The sequence below is a fragment of the Epinephelus lanceolatus genome, chromosome 18 (assembly GCF_041903045.1).
Source record: "Epinephelus lanceolatus isolate andai-2023 chromosome 18, ASM4190304v1, whole genome shotgun sequence".
Classification (NCBI taxonomy): domain Eukaryota; kingdom Metazoa; phylum Chordata; class Actinopteri; order Perciformes; family Serranidae; genus Epinephelus; species Epinephelus lanceolatus.
Window position 1 is genome coordinate 41,132,979 of NC_135751.1, and position 16,738 is coordinate 41,149,716.

At 44.0% G+C, this 16,738-nt stretch overlaps 1 protein-coding gene across 1 annotated transcript in view; it reads left to right on the forward strand.

Moving 5' to 3' along the window:
• Positions 1-16,337, forward strand: part of LOC117268775 (uncharacterized) — a 38,470-nt gene extending 22,133 nt beyond the window's left edge. Inside the window, exons 14-25 of the mRNA XM_078161061.1 lie at positions 698-776; positions 1,037-1,265; positions 1,812-3,615; positions 3,710-3,883; positions 5,150-5,317; positions 5,518-5,691; positions 7,398-7,571; positions 8,464-8,637; positions 9,855-10,028; positions 11,881-12,054; positions 15,133-15,179; positions 15,301-16,337. Of these exons, the coding sequence (XP_078017187.1) occupies positions 698-776; positions 1,037-1,265; positions 1,812-3,615; positions 3,710-3,883; positions 5,150-5,317; positions 5,518-5,691; positions 7,398-7,571; positions 8,464-8,637; positions 9,855-10,028; positions 11,881-12,054; positions 15,133-15,179; positions 15,301-15,830 (3,901 nt within the window). The 3' untranslated portion in view covers positions 15,831-16,337. The remainder of the gene's footprint in view (positions 1-697; positions 777-1,036; positions 1,266-1,811; positions 3,616-3,709; positions 3,884-5,149; positions 5,318-5,517; positions 5,692-7,397; positions 7,572-8,463; positions 8,638-9,854; positions 10,029-11,880; positions 12,055-15,132; positions 15,180-15,300) is intronic.
• The last annotated feature ends 401 nt before the right edge of the window (positions 16,338-16,738 follow it).

The window sequence follows — 16,738 nt, forward strand, 5'->3', positions numbered from 1 at the left end:
CTCAGGTTCATTTGCCCCCTCAGAACGATTCAGGTGTGAACACAGCAATCACACTCAGGTGTGCACCAAAACAACCGGACCGAGACCTTCTTGAAGAGGTGGTCTCCGGTTACAAACGAACTCTGATGCGGTTCGTAAATGCTGCCGTGAGAACATGAACCAACTCTAGGCATTTATACAACTTTGGAACAACATGAGTCCCTGATTCAGACCAGAGGAGACCACTCTAGGGCTGACAGCAGCCTAACCTAAATGTTTGTTAATTCATGTAGAAACAGGACGCTCTGTTTCTTCGAACAGTGCTCTCATTTAGAGCAGAGCGTCTCAGCTGAGCCTCCAAAGTGCTCTCAGACGCTCTGGGGGCCTAACTTAGCCACGCAGCGTGGATCTGCCTTTGGGTGCCTAGTAACATCAGCTGATAAAGTCATTTGCAAACGGCAAACTACTTCTGTCATGGAGCCAATGGTCCAAACAAGTAATGTTATTCTGAATATGATTATACTTTATACGTGATGTTGCTCAGACACCCTCAGTCTCTTTGTCATGTCACTGTTTCACCCGATGCCCAGGTGCTTGTTCACACCTACGAGCAACAGGATGCTGGTTGCAGTTCACTCAACAGTCAAAGGTGTCATTAGTAACAGTGATTTTCTGAAGGTTACACACAGAACCTTAAAACTCAATGCTCTCTTGACAGAGTTCATCAGGAGATGTTAAAGGTTTCCAGTGATCAACCTCCCCGGAAGTATCAAGAAGACCTGACCTCCATATTTATGGTGTGTAAATGTGCAGCAACTACACTTTCAAATTTAAATGCCCCCTTTAGAGCACTGTGAATCCACGACAGATAAATATGCTCCTGTATTTAGCAGACATCTCTGAATCACACCCACAAATTTTTACCAACACCTCAGAATAGCAGATGAGACGTACTTATCAAACTACAGAAGTTTTTCCTGCACCTAAAAGTAGAACCAAAAGTTAAACACAGTAAGATCTGGATTAAAAGTTGTATTTCTATGTCAATCTGTTGAAGGTGCTCGAGGAGAACATGGTCTCGTTTGTAAAGAGTGAGCTGAAGAAGTACCGGACGGCTCTGAGTGCAGATCACACTGAGCGCTTTGAGTGGCAGTGTGAGGAAGAGGAGGTGGTGGACAGTGAGGAGGAGGAACGACAGAGGAGCAGCAGAGAGGCATTTTTGAAGATTACGGTTCACTTTCTGAGGAGTATGAAGCAGGAGGAGCTGGCTGCCACCCTGCACAACAGTAAGAGAGGTTTAATATATTGTAATGAATGTGTGAGTGTGTCTGTGTGTCCATGTGTGTATCTGTATTTACCGTCTCAGTATTAGTACGACTGTCCTGGTTATGATGCAGACTAGAGCATATGTACAACTACAGTGATGTGTAGTACAGGTATGTTTTTCAATTGTTACCTGTTGCCTTTATAATTGGCACAAAAATTAAGTTGAAGTATGCAATAGACCCTTTAGGGCCGACGTCACGTGTAGGGATTCACGATAATATCGGCACGTCATCGCTGTTGGCCAATATCGCCCTTAAAATGAATCAGAATCGGCCGACGTGCTTTTTCTTATTTTGCTCAATGAATGAATATTACACACACTGAAAAGTTCATGTCTCCATCTACTGGTGGGCTGCCATGATAAGAGTATGCATGTATAATATGATGTTTATCCACTACAGAAGAGACTTGGTGATCGGATGTTGCCAAAAAAATCAAATATGGTGCATCCCTAGTCACGTGATTGCACACAAGCTATTGATCTATTTTTGTATCTGTCCGTGTAGAAAGTCTTGCAGCAGTGTGCCAGCGCAACCTCAAATCTCACCTACAGAAGAAGTTTCAGTATTTGTTTGAGGGTATTCCTAAAGAAGGACACCCGACACTTCTGAAAGAAATCTACACAGAGCTGTACATCACAGAAGGAGGGAGTGGGGAGCTCAACGATGAACATGAGATACGACAGATTGAAGCAGCGTCCAGGAAACCAACAGCTCTGGAAACATCGATCAGGTGTGAAGACATCTTTGAACCCTTACTTGGGAAAGACAAACCGAGCAGAACCGTCTTGACAAAGGGAGTGGCCGGCATTGGGAAAACCGTCCTAACCCATAAGTTCACTCTGGACTGGGCTGAAGACAAAACCAACAACGACGTACAGTTCACATTCCCTTTCACTTTCAGAGAGCTGAATCTGCTGAGTGGAAAAAACTACAGCTTAGCGGAACTTCTTCATGTCTTCTTTACAGAGATCAAAGAAGCAGAAATCTGCATGTTCGACAAGTTCAAGGTCGTCTTCATCTTTGACGGTCTGGACGAGTGTCAGCTTCGTCTGGACTTCCACAACCATGAGATCCTGACTGATGTTACAGAGTCCACCTCAGTGGATGTGCTGCTGACAAACCTCATCAGGGGGAAACTGCTTCCCTCGGCCCACCTCTGGATAACCACACGGCCTGCAGCGGCCAATCAGATCCCTCTTGAGTGTGTCGACATGGTGACAGAGGTGAGAGGGTTCACTGACCTGCAGAAGGAGGAGTACTTCAGGAGGAGATTCAAAGAGGAGGAGCAGGCCAGCGGAATCATCTCCCACATCAAGGCATCACAAAGCCTCCACCTCATGTGCCACATCCCAGTCTTCTGCTGGATCATCGCTACAGTTCTGGAAAATGTCTTGAAAACCAGTGACAGAGGAAAACTGCCCAAGACTCTGACTGAGATGTACACACACTTCCTGGTGGTTCAGTCCAAGCTGGCAAATGTCAAATATCATGAAGGGGCTGACACAGATCCACTGTGGAACACAGAGACCAGCAAGATGATTGTCAGTCTGGGAAAACTTGCGTTTGAACAGCTGCAGAAAGGCAAGCTGATCTTCTATGAAGCAGATCTCATAGAGTGTGGCATCGACATCAGAGCTGCCTCCGTCTACTCTGGAGTGTTCACGCAGATCTTTAAAGAGGAGCAAGGGCTCTACAAAGAGAAGGTTTTCTCTTTTGTCCACCTGAGCATTCAAGAGTTTCTGGCTGCCTTTTACGTCTTCCTGACTTTCATCAACACTGGTGTAAATGTACTGTCAGAGCCACAGTCAACATCCAAATGGTCAACACTGATAAAAAGCAAATCCAGACTCACACATCTCTACCAAAGTGCAGTGGATAAGGCTTTACAGAGCCCAAAGGGACACCTGGACTTGTTCCTCCGCTTCCTCCTGGGTCTGTCACTGGAGACCAATCAGAGTGTCTTCGAAGGCCTACTCACAAACAAAGGGTGCAACTCAGAGTCCAGTCAGGAGACGGTCCAGTACATCAAGAAGAGGATCAGAAAGACTCCCTCTCCAGAGCGATGCATCAACCTGTTTCACTGTTTGAATGAGCTGAATGATCATTCTCTACTGGAGGAGATCCAACAGTACCTGAGCTCAGGTAGACTGTCCACACAGAAACTGTCTCCAGGTCAGTGGTCGGCTCTGGTCTTCATCTTACTGTCATCAGGGAAAGAATTGGACGTGTTCGACCTAAATAAATACTCCGCTTCAGAGGAAGGTCTTCTGAGGCTGATGCCAGTGGTCAAAGCCTCTAATAAATCTTTGTAAGTGTAGATAATGAAATATGAAAACATAAATATCGTATTTCCTGCAAGTGAGAAAAATATCTAGGTTTTTTTAACGGTACTTCTTCTTCAGGCTGAGTGGCTGCAAGCTGTCGTGGAGGAGCTGTGAACTTCTAGCGTCAGTCCTCAGCTCCCAGTCCACTAATCTGAGAGAGCTGGACCTGAGCAACAACCACCTGCAGGACGTAGGAGTGAAGCTGCTCTCCCCTGGACTGATGAGTCCAAGCTGTCGACTGGAAACTCTCAGGTTAGAAGAAATCACGATGCCTTTGTGTATTATTGTTTTAATCCACTTCCATGAGTGCAGGAATTATCACTGACTACGTTTTCATGCACAGAGAAACAACCAATACAGCATAGTGTCGCCATATTTTGTGTGGCGAGATTGTTTCGATACATGAAGTATCGATCTTTTATTTTATACATTATTAATTTTTGCAAATACACATTTTAATTCAACTAGAATAATGAAATCAGTTGCTTTTTCGGTCCAGTGGATGATGATCAGAAATACGCTGTTGTAAATCAAACATGTGGACTTATTTTGGATTTTGTAACACAGAAGGAGAGGAGGACTTGGCGATGACACATGATTTACAGCAGTGTCATATGAGAATAAAATACTCTGGGAATAACGAACATGAGGGCTCACCTCACAGGCCACCATCCAGAGATAGCGTTAGCCGCTAACGGCCAAGCTAACGCTAGTCCTGTTTGCCAAAAAAATCAACCAACACAGGACACAGTGAGCTGGACACAACTACCATCACACAATAACGCAGTCCATCACCTACTTCATGTCCAAAGATCTGCGTCCATACAGCGCTGCTGAAAACCAAGGCTTTTGTTACATGCTAAAAACACATGAACCCAGGTATGTGACTCCGCCCCCTCACAGCCGTACCCAAGCTCTACAGAGAAGTGAAGCATAAAGCTGAGGAACCTTTGAGTACAGCAGGAAGAGTGGAGTTAACGTCCTCCAAACTAGAGTGGGACATTATCTGACAGAGGACAGGAGACGCTGTCTCACGTTCTCCAAACTAGAGCAGGACACCAAAGTCACACTGGAGCAAACACTGCAGACCTCCATCAAAATGCTGCTCTCCAGCCTCCAGACATGAGTGTTTTTAGCCACTCGTCACTGTTGTTCCTGCCAGGATAGCTCCACAATAGGTAGATATTTTTTCACAGAGACATCACTGTATTTCCAGTGAGGATCGTGCCTTAAAAACAAGGTATTTTACGCCCAGACATGATGTTTTCTGAAACCATAACCAAGAGGTTTTTGTGCCCAAACCTAACACATATTAACCGATGCATTGTTGAAATGTTAAGTTTCAGCTTATCAGCTACAAAATTGCATGTATTTAATCTGTGGCTGCAGAAACGTACAATGCCAACATTTTTGTTTCATGATTGGATCGGTTGAGTCTGTGTAAAATAAAACACTGCTTGCTCCATCATTTGCTTCACACTTAAAATAAAAGAAAGTATTTTTTATCAACTTTGCCAGGTTAATACAAACTGGCCTCACGGAGACATGGTGTCAGGAGCTCCCATCAGTCCTCAGATCCTCCAGTCTGAGAGAGCTGGACCTGAGTAACAACAAGCTGCAGGATTCAGGAGTATGGCTGCTTTCTCCTGGGCTGGAGGGTCCACAGTGCACACTGAAAACATTCAGGTCAGGATTTGGGATGTTGTGAATGGTTACCCTGCAAGTCGCATATCGTGTTCAGGACACTGTACTATACTACCTATATAAATGTATTTAATCAAAGAATACATGTTATCACAATTATCATTCCATGCATCCAGCTTTCTACACACAGCCTGGGTCATTTTCATTAAAACCAACAGTAATGATTACGTGTTTGTCTGAAGGCTCAGTCACTGTAAGCTGTCGGAGAGAAGCTGTGAAGCTTTGGCCCCAGTTCTGAGCTCTGTGTCGTCCAGTCTGAAAGAGCTGGACCTGAGTAACAACAACCTGCAGGATTCAGGATTGAAGCACCTCTCTACTGGACTGGCGAGTCCAAACTGTACACTGGAAACTCTCAGGTCAGAGTTCAAACCTTCATCCCTGCATACCTGACCATGAGGCTCAGGGTTATGAAAGGACAGCAAGGGAAGAGATGTTTGTTCCACAAGTTTGCCCCTATATTTACTTCGGTTTTTGGGGAGGAGGTTTTCACAGCCATGAGTATGAGGAGACACAAGGGGAGGTCCCAACTGCAGACAGCAGAGGATCTCAGTGTTTCATTAGAGCTCAAAGGCTTATAGACAGACACAGGTAGCTTGGAGCAGAAGTACAAAGCACATGAGAGACAAACAGAGCAACAAACAATCTGGGCTGGTATATGTGGAGAGAGCAGCTGATGAGGGGATGAGGTGCAGGTGAGGAGGTGGGCGGGGAGGCCACACAACTGCAGAGCAGACGAGGGAATTCAGGGCAGGTGTGAAGAAGGGAGTCAGGTGAAGTCTGAGAGGCCGTTTACACGTGGCTGGCTATTTTCATAAACGGACATTTCACCGTCTCCGTTTTCAAAAAGGTCTTCGTTTACACTTACCCGTGTATATATACACAAGAGCATGCCAAACCTGTAGGTGGCAGTGTAACGAGAAGCTCAAGCCTTCCATGTATCCATTGTCACCATAGCAACATATGTTGCACTTTTGACACAGGCTTAAGTTCCGGCGCATACTGTGATGTCGGCTGCCTATAACTCCGTTTATCTCAGTTTATCTCAGTTTACATGCAAACGCGCAACCGGAGTTTTCCAAAATCTCCACTCTGGCCGGAGTTTTTAGAAAGACTCGTTTTCAAAGGAGAAATCTCCGTTTGCGTGTAAACGAAGGGCACAAAGGAAGGAAGATGTCTCCGTGTATCAAAATCACAGTGTACGTGTAAACGGCCTCTGGGACGTCTGGTGGATGAAGAGGAAATGGCAGTGCAGGGGACTTCATCCCATTATCTCATCACACATCCATGTGTCCCTGATTTACGTCTCTTCCTCACATCGTAGCTCCAACCTTGTAAGATGCAGGGAGAGATGTGAGGAGAGGAAATATATCTTAAGAGAAATGAGAATTTCTTTCCTCTAACAATGAGGAGCTCTTTTGCAAAGTTTTCTTGGTCTTCCAGACCTCAGCTTGACCTCCACAGCTCCTGTTAACTGCCATTTCTTAATGACATGACGAACTGAGGAGACAGCTCCCTGAAAACACTTTGCTATCTTCTTACAGTCTTCTGCTGCTGTAGCCCATCTGCTTCAAGGTTGGATGTGTTCAGAGATAGTATAGTCTTAAAGTCTTCTCCTGCTCTGTGGGCATCAGTTCATCAGGCAGCTGTTTAGAGGAGCCCATGGCTGCTGATTGTTAGGACAAGGTCAGTTGAAATCTGCATCACCTGTCCTTTCCTAACAATGACTGTGAACAAGCTCATTAAGCTCTGAGACTCTGGGAAAGTTGTCTGAGAGCTCAAATGTCTTGGGGTGCCCAAACTTTAGCATGGTGCTCCTTTAATTTTATTCACTCTAAAACACTGATCTTGGTTAAAATGTTGAAAAGTATGTTTCATCTTTAACTTCAAGTCTTTTGGAGATCAGTTCATCCTCTACTACTTAAATATTCACAGTAAAGGACATTTCGACCAGGGGTGCTCAGAATGTTGAATCCCTTGTTAGCTGGGATTAGCAGTGTTTAGAAAACTATTTATTTACATATGTTTTCTGTTTAAAGAATAAAATATTCTATTTCTCCTGAAGACTCAGCAGCTGTGAGCTGTCATGTGAAGGCTGTGAAGCTCTGCCCTCAGTCCTCAGCTCACAGTCCTCTAACCTGAAGGAGCTGGACCTGAGTAACAACAACTTGCAAGATTCAGTGGTGAAGCTGCTCTCTGTTGGACTTGAGCATCCGCACTGCACACTGGAAACTCTCAGGTTAGATCATAATGTGATGCTTCTGCTGTTTGTGCTATATTTGGTTGTATCATCTTTGCTCTCTTCGAACAAAATAACTTTAACTCACAGATAACTGAGCCTCCTACCTGCCTGTCAAACACCATCAACCCACAAACCTTCTCCAGTCCGGACTGAGTGGAGTCCTGCGGGGTGAAGCTGTGAAGGCTGCGAGCGGAGCTAGCTGCTAACAGCCACCGCTGCAACTGACAAATCCATTCAGCAGCTCCACCATCCACAATCAGACACACACAGCTGATTAGTTACTGCTGAATTACAGCTCACAACTTGCACCAACCCAAACATCCTGGTGCAGACTATTTACTGGAGTTTACCAGCCTGTCGCTCATCAGGCATCTGAAGATCATTACAAGCACGGCTGTTCTCAGCTTTCAGTGTCCAATAGTCCACCATGAACATTTTTGTCACGTCTCATCACTGAAAGTGAAACACAGATTTCGTCTTAGTTTTTATTATCAAGATCTATTTTTAGCTCGTCATCATCTAGTTTTCATCCATGAAATTAACACTGATGGGCAGGATGGGTGTGACGTTGTGATGACGTGTTAAGCAAGTGACCAACCGCAGGAGATTTAAAAAACAGCGAGTAGCATTTAGCAGCTAACTCAAAGAAGAACAGCAGCTGTTTCAAATGTTTGAAAATTGGGAAAACAGTGAGATTCAGGAGCTCCTCACCCTCCGGGCAGAAGATGAGCTCAGTCACCATATAACAGGGACAAAATGATTGTTGGCATAAAGAAAGGACTTGGTAGCGGCTCTGTAGCGCCATCTCTGTGTAAAAAGGGCTACTGACACCGATACTGCTCACATAGAGTGATCAGGTCTGAAAGGGTTATTTCTCTTGTTTTACCAGGTTGAATCAAACCAGCCTCACAGAGAGGTGCTGTGAAGAGTTTGCATCAGTTCTCAGCTGCCAGCTCTCTAGTCTGAGAGACCTGGACCTGAGTAACAACGACCTGCAGGATTCAGGAGTGGAGCAGCTTTCTGCTGGACTCGAGAGTCCACACTGTACACTCCAGACTCTAAGGTAAGAAAGAAAGTGCATTGCAAAGAGGCATGGCTTTTAACTTTGCATTCCACCATGTTTGCTGTCAAAACCTTCGCTATGCTAATGCTAATGCTAACTCTCTGTACTTTATGTATGCAATACGGTTGTTTGCAATACGGTCCGTTATACTACCCCCAGGTCCCTCAGGTCAGCTGACTTGGTGGTCCAGTCAATCTGTGGTTTAAACCAGGGAAAACTGCTGAAGTAATAGTTTTTTTGTGATGTCACAGCATCACACAGAGAATTGCATATCTCTATCTCATATAACCATCAGATACGACCTGTCCTGAATGTATATGAGCACCTAGGGGTTACCCGTACCCCTTTTTTGAATCCAAACATAGTTCATAAAATTAGGTTACAAAGCATATTTTCATTCAGTTTTCTGCACATACAAATTTGTTTGTCCATGACAACCGTGATGCATATCAGCACTCACACCGAGACCTTTAATGAGACCAAACTTGAAACAGGCCTCTGCTTTTTCATTCTTTGTTTTACTGTTGGTGCCATTAAAGGTTGATATCTGTGACTAAGCTGCCACTGGAGTAAGGGTTAATATGTTGAAATATCATCTTGAGATAAAGAGTTTTACATTATACCAAACTAGAATTTGCCCCTTGGGTGGAATCAGTTAGTGAAAATTCTGTCCTGGGCCCATAAAACACGATCATTACCAATTTCCAATGTTTTCGACTGTAACAAATACATATCAAGAGTTTCCACTATTGCACCGTATGTGTTTCCTGTCCCATCAGAGAAGTACAGGATGTCTTTTTCTGGTTCATCATCATGAGACACAATGTTCAATATTGCTTTGTCAATTTATTTAGATTTAAAGAAATAGTTTTAAGTGAAGGAAAAAAAGATTGAGTTGTTTTTAAATGTGCTTCAGAAATAGATCTGAGTTGAGCTGAGTTGGTTTAGTCTGTGTCCATCAATCAAATTAACTCCAATTTAATCCAGAGACTCCAAAAACACGTCTTTATAGACATTTTTGTTTGTTGTTGAGTAATGTAAACGCTATTATTATTGATAGACTCAACTTCAACGCTCTGTCTCCATAGTAATTTAAACCGCCTTGCTAAGAATATCCCTTTGGATCGTTTGATTAAAAGGCACCCTTGTCAGAGAGAATAAAAATAACACAGTGTCACCTTTAAAATATCAAATCAAATCATTTTATGCTTTTCGAGGATGAGTATGTGCAAGCTGTCATGGATGAGCTGTGAGGCTCTGTCCTCAGCTCTCTGCTCCCACTCCTCGACTCTGACGGAGCTGGACCTGAGTAACAACGACCTGCAGGATTCAGGAGTGAAGCTGTTTTCTGTTGGACTGCAGGATCCACACTGCAGACTGGAAACTCTTCGGTAAGATCATGTAACAGCTCACTTTCTTGTTCTTTGGTTTATGGATTCTGTGTATGGTTCAGTCTTTCCTTCCGTGACACCCTGCTGACCCAAAAAGACTTTTCCATTGACTTACATGGAAAAAGAGATGTCTGTAAATCACTGGATACATTTCTTTTAGCGCCACAATCCCTGCAAAATGATTTGTTTCACTATCAGGATTTCATTTATTTAGTCTGACAACATTAGAAAAAGTCTAGAACATTAAATCATTTCATCCAAATCCAAAGTTAGCATAGCGCTAAACAAGAAGTTAGCCACTCGGTCGCACTTGGCAGAGCTCTAGTAGTGTGGAAGTAGTGCAGATAATCCGTGGATCATCTGGGTAATTTTATACCCAACAGTTGAACCATTTTGGCTTCACGCACCACTGAGCAACCTGAGCCCAGTCTCACTCCAAAGTCATCGAAATCGGGTGCTTGGGCAGTGACTTCTGGCGTCAGAAACCAATGAAAAAAGGTGTTCTCTAACGTCAGCATGATATGTGGCCGGTTGCCGTTATAAGCTGTGTTTGAAACCGTCCGCTCACTCACTCACTCACTCACTATTCCCTATTTCGTGTTTACTATATAGTGCACTACATGGGGAACGACTGAACGAGATTTCGAACACTACCTGAAATTTTCTGAACGTCATTGCGTCAGTAGCTGCGCCACATACTCCTGTGACGCAAGTGGACGCGCCGAGCATCATGTAAACAAACCGGGCGCTTTGAGAATGATCAAACTGTATGGCGGTTGTACTTTTTGTCAATAAAATGTTGAAATGTCAATGGTGTGGACGTTTGGTTTTGTCAGCTACGGTTGTGTGTCTGCATTGTGAGCTGTAATAGCCCACGATAGTGCACGAGCGACAAGCTACCTGGCTCGTGCAAGCTAAGTGGCTATTGTTAGCTCGTGAGCTAACGTTACCGGCTAGCATCCTATTCGTTTTTTTTTCTTTTTGTGCCATCTTTGCGGTTGTTCTTCTTCTCCTCCTCTGGCAAAAGACGGCTGCATTGCATTGTGGTATACGGGAGTAAAATGTAGGGTACGTCGTTTGTTCACTCACATTTGCTGTGCATTGTGGGTATTTTATAGTCCACTATATAGTGAATGAAATTAACCGCGGAGAATTCGAACAACACTACAAAATGGCGAACACACTATATAGTGCACTATATCCGTGATAGGGAGCGATTTCGAACACAGCTATAGTTTAACAGCACCTGGTGTCGTCAGGGGGAAATGTGGTGGGACAAGGATGAAAGTTAAGACAACGAAAGTCCAACTGGGACGGGTGGGACGTGTCCAACAAACACTGACTTTTACCTGAGAGTGGTGTTCACATCCCATGAGATTCTAAAGCCAAACCCAGTTCTTTTTTTCCTAAATCTAACCACTCTAGCCAATAAAGTATTTCTGATTGTTTTTGTTGTTGAAGGAAAAGAAAAGTCAATTTGCGGTGTTGTACTGATGTAGTGCTTTTATTTTGAAAGAGACTGTGTGCAAACTGTACATTTCCTGTGAAAACAGAAGTGTGTTTTGAAGACAGACAATGCATGTAACACCCAGGGTACCTTGGACGTCATATGTGGACGTGGAAACTTCATGACCAAACGTGGACATGTCACGAGTTGGCAGTGAGGATGTGTTGGCAACTTTGATAGGAACAAATGAGGCCCAACATTTAATCCTGTATCCAGTTCTCCTCATACATCCATGGGGAGGGAGGGATATCAATGCACTGGTTAGAAGGAGGGAAGTTTACCTCAGTTAATTTGCACACACTACCCACATTGTGTTGATACAGAGCTGTGTGTGTGTGTGTGTAGGCTGTCAGGCTGTCAGGTCACAGAGGTAGGCTGTGTTTCTCTGGCCTCAGCTCTGAGCTCCAACCCCTCCCATCTGAGAGAGCTGGACCTGAGCTACAATCATCCAGGAGACTCAGGAGTCAAGCTGCTCTCTGTTGGACTGGAGGATCCAAACTGGAGACTGGAAAATCTCAGGTATGGAAAGACTTAATGGTTCAAACAACCTTGATTCCAAAAAGCCACACAAAACGGCTAAAAACATCTCTAAACACTGAGCTGGTTACAGTGTGGATGGTCTTTTCACCTCTTTATCCCAGAGGACATTACGTGTATGATGGACTGGTCAGACCACAGCACACTGCATACTGGTATCATTTACTGTGAGTTGTTTGTACTGGTACTGTACATTCTGCTATAATTATTTGCATTACTATTTGTTTTTTCTTGTTGCTCAGTCTCTTTACTCATTTATTTAGTAGAGTGTCCACACACCTTCTCATTCTACATATACATAGAGGTATGGCTCTGGTAGGCTCTGATCTCCACGGTCAATTTGGTCGTTGTGACAGTGCGACGCAGCACCACTGATGCTAGGTGGCGCCAAGCTAAAAAAAAAAGAATCCTATCTGCTGCCTCTTTAAACAACAACAGTGACTCAGACAGATAAATATATAATGAACTTTTCATTGTGAGTTTTTGGTCTGGCTACATTCCTGTTTACTACAGAACCAGCTCCTGTTGTTAACCAGCACCTTAAATACCATTTGGAACATCTTTTATTACACTGATCGTTTTGTCATTGATCAGTTTCATTGATCAGTTTCAGAGGTGTTTAAACCATAACTTCAACAGATACCAGTTCTTACACTTTTTACCTTCCATAATGTCATAACATTGTATTTATGCAGTTTGTTTTCATTCAAAGACACAGAAACATTGAACTCCAATTTGATGTCATTTTATTAGGACTAATGATGGTATAGTCTAATATGATTGACATTGGCGGGAAAACCTGAGTACCAGGAGAAAACCCATGAGTAGATAATAATAATCTACAGAAGATGTCAGTGCTATATCGTAGGCAAATGGATTTGCCTGTGTCCCTTTGCCTACGATATAGCACTTATGAGTACCATTACCTGGAGGACACAGACATCTCTGGGAGGCAATTGTTGCCCAGCTCAGGCTGAGCTGGGCAACAATTGCCTCCTCCTCTACCTCCTTCTTCTCATCTGCTCTTTCTAGAGCATTTTTTTTTAAAAATGTGATTAACACTTACGGGCGAACCTGAGCACCAGGAGAAAACCCCACATAAAAGGAAGAAGCTATGGGAGCTACTGATGCCCAGCCTGAGCTGAACAATCAGCAGCCTCCATTTCTTCTTCCATCTTCTCAGCTCCTCTTGCTTTTGCTGCCTTCTGCTGCATTTTGTTCTTCATCTTCTGCAGCTGGGTCTCTCTGTCGTCTGAAGACCTCCTTGGAAACAGCAAGAAGCGTTTCCTCTGCTTATTGACATACAAGCAGAGGTCCTCCAGTTCCACCTTCTCACCCATCAGCTGTTTCACTTCTGCCTGATGTTTCTCAGCAAGCTCCTCTGTAATGTTGGTTTCCAGAGTGTTGCACTTGTCCTCCCAGACTCTCTGGCTCTGGAGGAGTTCATCATCCTTACGGGAGAGCTCCTCTGTTTTCTCCGAGAGCTTTTTGAGGAGACCGTTGTTGTCCTCAGTGAGACGCAGGATCTCAGCGTCTCTCTGTTGGATCTCTGCCTCGATCTTGACTCTAATTTGAGTCTGCTGTGACTCCCAGCTCTATTGACGATGACGATTGCTCTTCAGCCTCTTTGTAGAGGCTGTCCTTGACAGTCTTGAGTTTCTCCTCCCAGGCTGTCTGGCTCTGGAGGAGTTCATCAGCTCTAGAGGTCAGCTCTTGTGCTGTCTCTGGTCTCTCTGATGGATTTGCTCTTCCATCAGAGAGGCCTTGATGGTGAATTCATTCACCTGCGTCTCACATCTCTTGGTGTTCTCTTCCATTTTCTCAGTCAGAGCATCATATTTAGCCTGCCAGGCTTCCTCGCTCTGCTGGAGAGCAGCATCTTTGGTGGTCATCGCTGTGTGCGCGTCTGACATCGTCAGAAGGAGACTCTGTTGCTCCTCGCGGATTTTCTGGAGTTCAGCGCCCATCTGATGGATCTGTTTTTTCAGCTGGGCTTCCTTCTGCTGGTACTCCCGCCGTACCTGGCTCTCGACCTCCTGCCTCAAAACCTGCTTGATATGGTTTGATGCAGTTTGTTTTTCGGCCTCATACTTAGCGACCATCTCCTCAAACTGCTGCTTGCTGTTCTTCTCTTGGTGCTGGAGAGACAATGTGAGGTCGTAGTTCTGTGTTTCCAGCTCACAGACTCTCTCAGCGCTTTTTTTGAACTCAGAGCTGAACCCGCTGTCTCTGGCCTCGAGCAGCTCCTCCAGACGCTTGATCTGGTCCTTCTTCTTCTTGATGATGTGGCATAACTTCTGGTTTTCCTCATCAACAAGGTCTCCCCAAGAGGCATTGTTGGGCTGATGGTGGTGATGTTGTGGAGGTCTACGACGGCCCGCAGCATCACCAGCTGGTCTCTGTCTGTTGTTTGTTCTTTTGTCCATCGTTATGTGTATAGATGGCCAACAGACTGCTTGACTCAGAAATACTCACTGTGTGTGTGTAAGATCGTCTGTATAATAGACTAAGTACGCGACACTAGTGTGTGACTGAAATTATGTGATATCCTGGGGCTACTTACCAATTTCAATTCCTTTGATCTCCACTCCACATAGAATTTAAAAGTGGGCGGGGCTATTCCAGAGAGGGTTCCCACAGGTCCTGACAGTTCTTTAATTTGAGTGGAGAAATTAAGGTCTTGCAAGGTTTATAAAAATAAACACAAACAGACATTTGGTTATTGAAAGTGCTTGAATTCATATATTTGTGCAACAATACAAATTGTAGTTGTTTTAATATTGTCAGCCATCACTGTGACACACTGATAATCGTTGTCTGTGAGCTCCTGTAAAGCTGCTAGTCCTCATTATAAAAGTTCCCAGATGTTGTTTTTGAGGCTAAACGCCAACAAAATGGACTGAAGCTGAATATATATATAGATATATTTTAAAAGATGCACTGGTCAGTGTGGCAGCAAGTCTGAGTAGCTCCTGTTTTGAGTCATGTGGGTTTTTTTCTGTTTGGTTAATGATTGTTAATCTTTCCAACATGATGGAGCAGCTTTGTTTCTTTCTCCAGGATGGACCATGGAGGAGAGCAGAGGTTGAAATCCGGTCTGTTGAAGTGTAAGTAAAGACAAAAATTTACTTTGTTCTTTGTAATCACTGAGTCGACTCTGATAACTTGTTATGAGGAACAAAACAAGCCTGAACCTGCTGCTGAGATGTGACGAATTGTTTCCATCAGATGCCTGTGAACTCACACTGGACCCGAACACTGCACACAGAAAGCTTTATGTTTCCAAGGACAACAAACAAGTAACACTGTTGCCAAAGAATCTGTCAGTTCCTGATCATCCCGAGAGATTTGACTACTGGAAACAGCTGCTGTGCAGAGCTGGTCTGACTGGTTGCTGTTACTGGGAGGTGGAACGACAGGGAGGAGTGTACATGGGAGTAACTTACAGAGGAATCGTAAGGAGTGGAAAAGGTGACGACTGCAGGCTCGGCTGGAATGAAAAGTCCTGGAGTCTGTTCTGCTCTGACGATGGTTACTCTGCATTTCACGATAACAGAGAAACAGACGTATTGGCTTCGCCCTCTCGCAGAGTAGCGGTGTATCTGGACTGGCCTGCCGGCACTCTGTCCTTCTACAGAGTCTCCTCTGACTCGCTGATTCACCTCTACACCTTCCACTCTACATTCACCGAACCCCTCTACCCTGCATTCAGGTTGGGGTGGCCCGGGTCCATCATCAGTGTGCGAACATGCTCCTAAGTTAGCTGGTTATGACGATAAAGCAGACACTTAGGCTCAGAGCTACCTTTGCCTCACTTCCAGAGAACGATCAATCTTAGATAGTTGGAGTGATCGAATGAATGCTGAAAGGAACAGATAAACATTTTGGGAACTATGTTTTGTCGCTTTCTTATGGTGAGTTAGATGAGAGGATTGATACCACCCTCATGTTTGTACAGTAAATATGAAGCTGAACCAGTTAGCTTAGGTTAGCATGAAGGCTGGGAACAGGGAAAGGTGAAAGATGCAATTTAACGTAACATTTTTCTTACTTGTTGTCTAAACTGTACTTGAATGAAACTGACATTATATTATCATTTAATTTTTTGTATGTGTTTGTCCCTTTTATTTGTATTTTGTCAACTCTAAGATACATGGGTTTATTTTTTTATTTGCCAGTGTGACAGAAACATTAGTGCTGTGAATGAAACCTTTTAATCACTTCTCAGATTGATGAAGGTAATAAAGGTAATGAGAGATCAAATATGCTGACCACTTTATGTCACTGGTTCTGAGGCAGTGTGAGTGTTTAATCTATGCAGCTGCCACGAGAGGGGAAACGTTTCAGTCATATAACGAGGTGTTTTATCCTGAGGTGCAGTCACAGGATGTAATAGATGCTCTCAGCCACCAGATGACGCCGTGGTCCAAAGATCTGAGCGGTGAAGTTGAACTTGTGAAGCTCCTGTGATTTTTTTTAACGACGGCAAACTAACAGTCAGAGTTTTTAATCTATTAAACACTTGTGAAATTGAAATTAAAAAAATATCTTAAAGAAAATGAGAAAGATAAAGATGAGAAAGGGACAGTATTGTAACCTTAAATAAACCTAACCTCACTTATCTAAAATCCCAGAACAGGAGACCCAGCACTCCAGTGTCCTGATC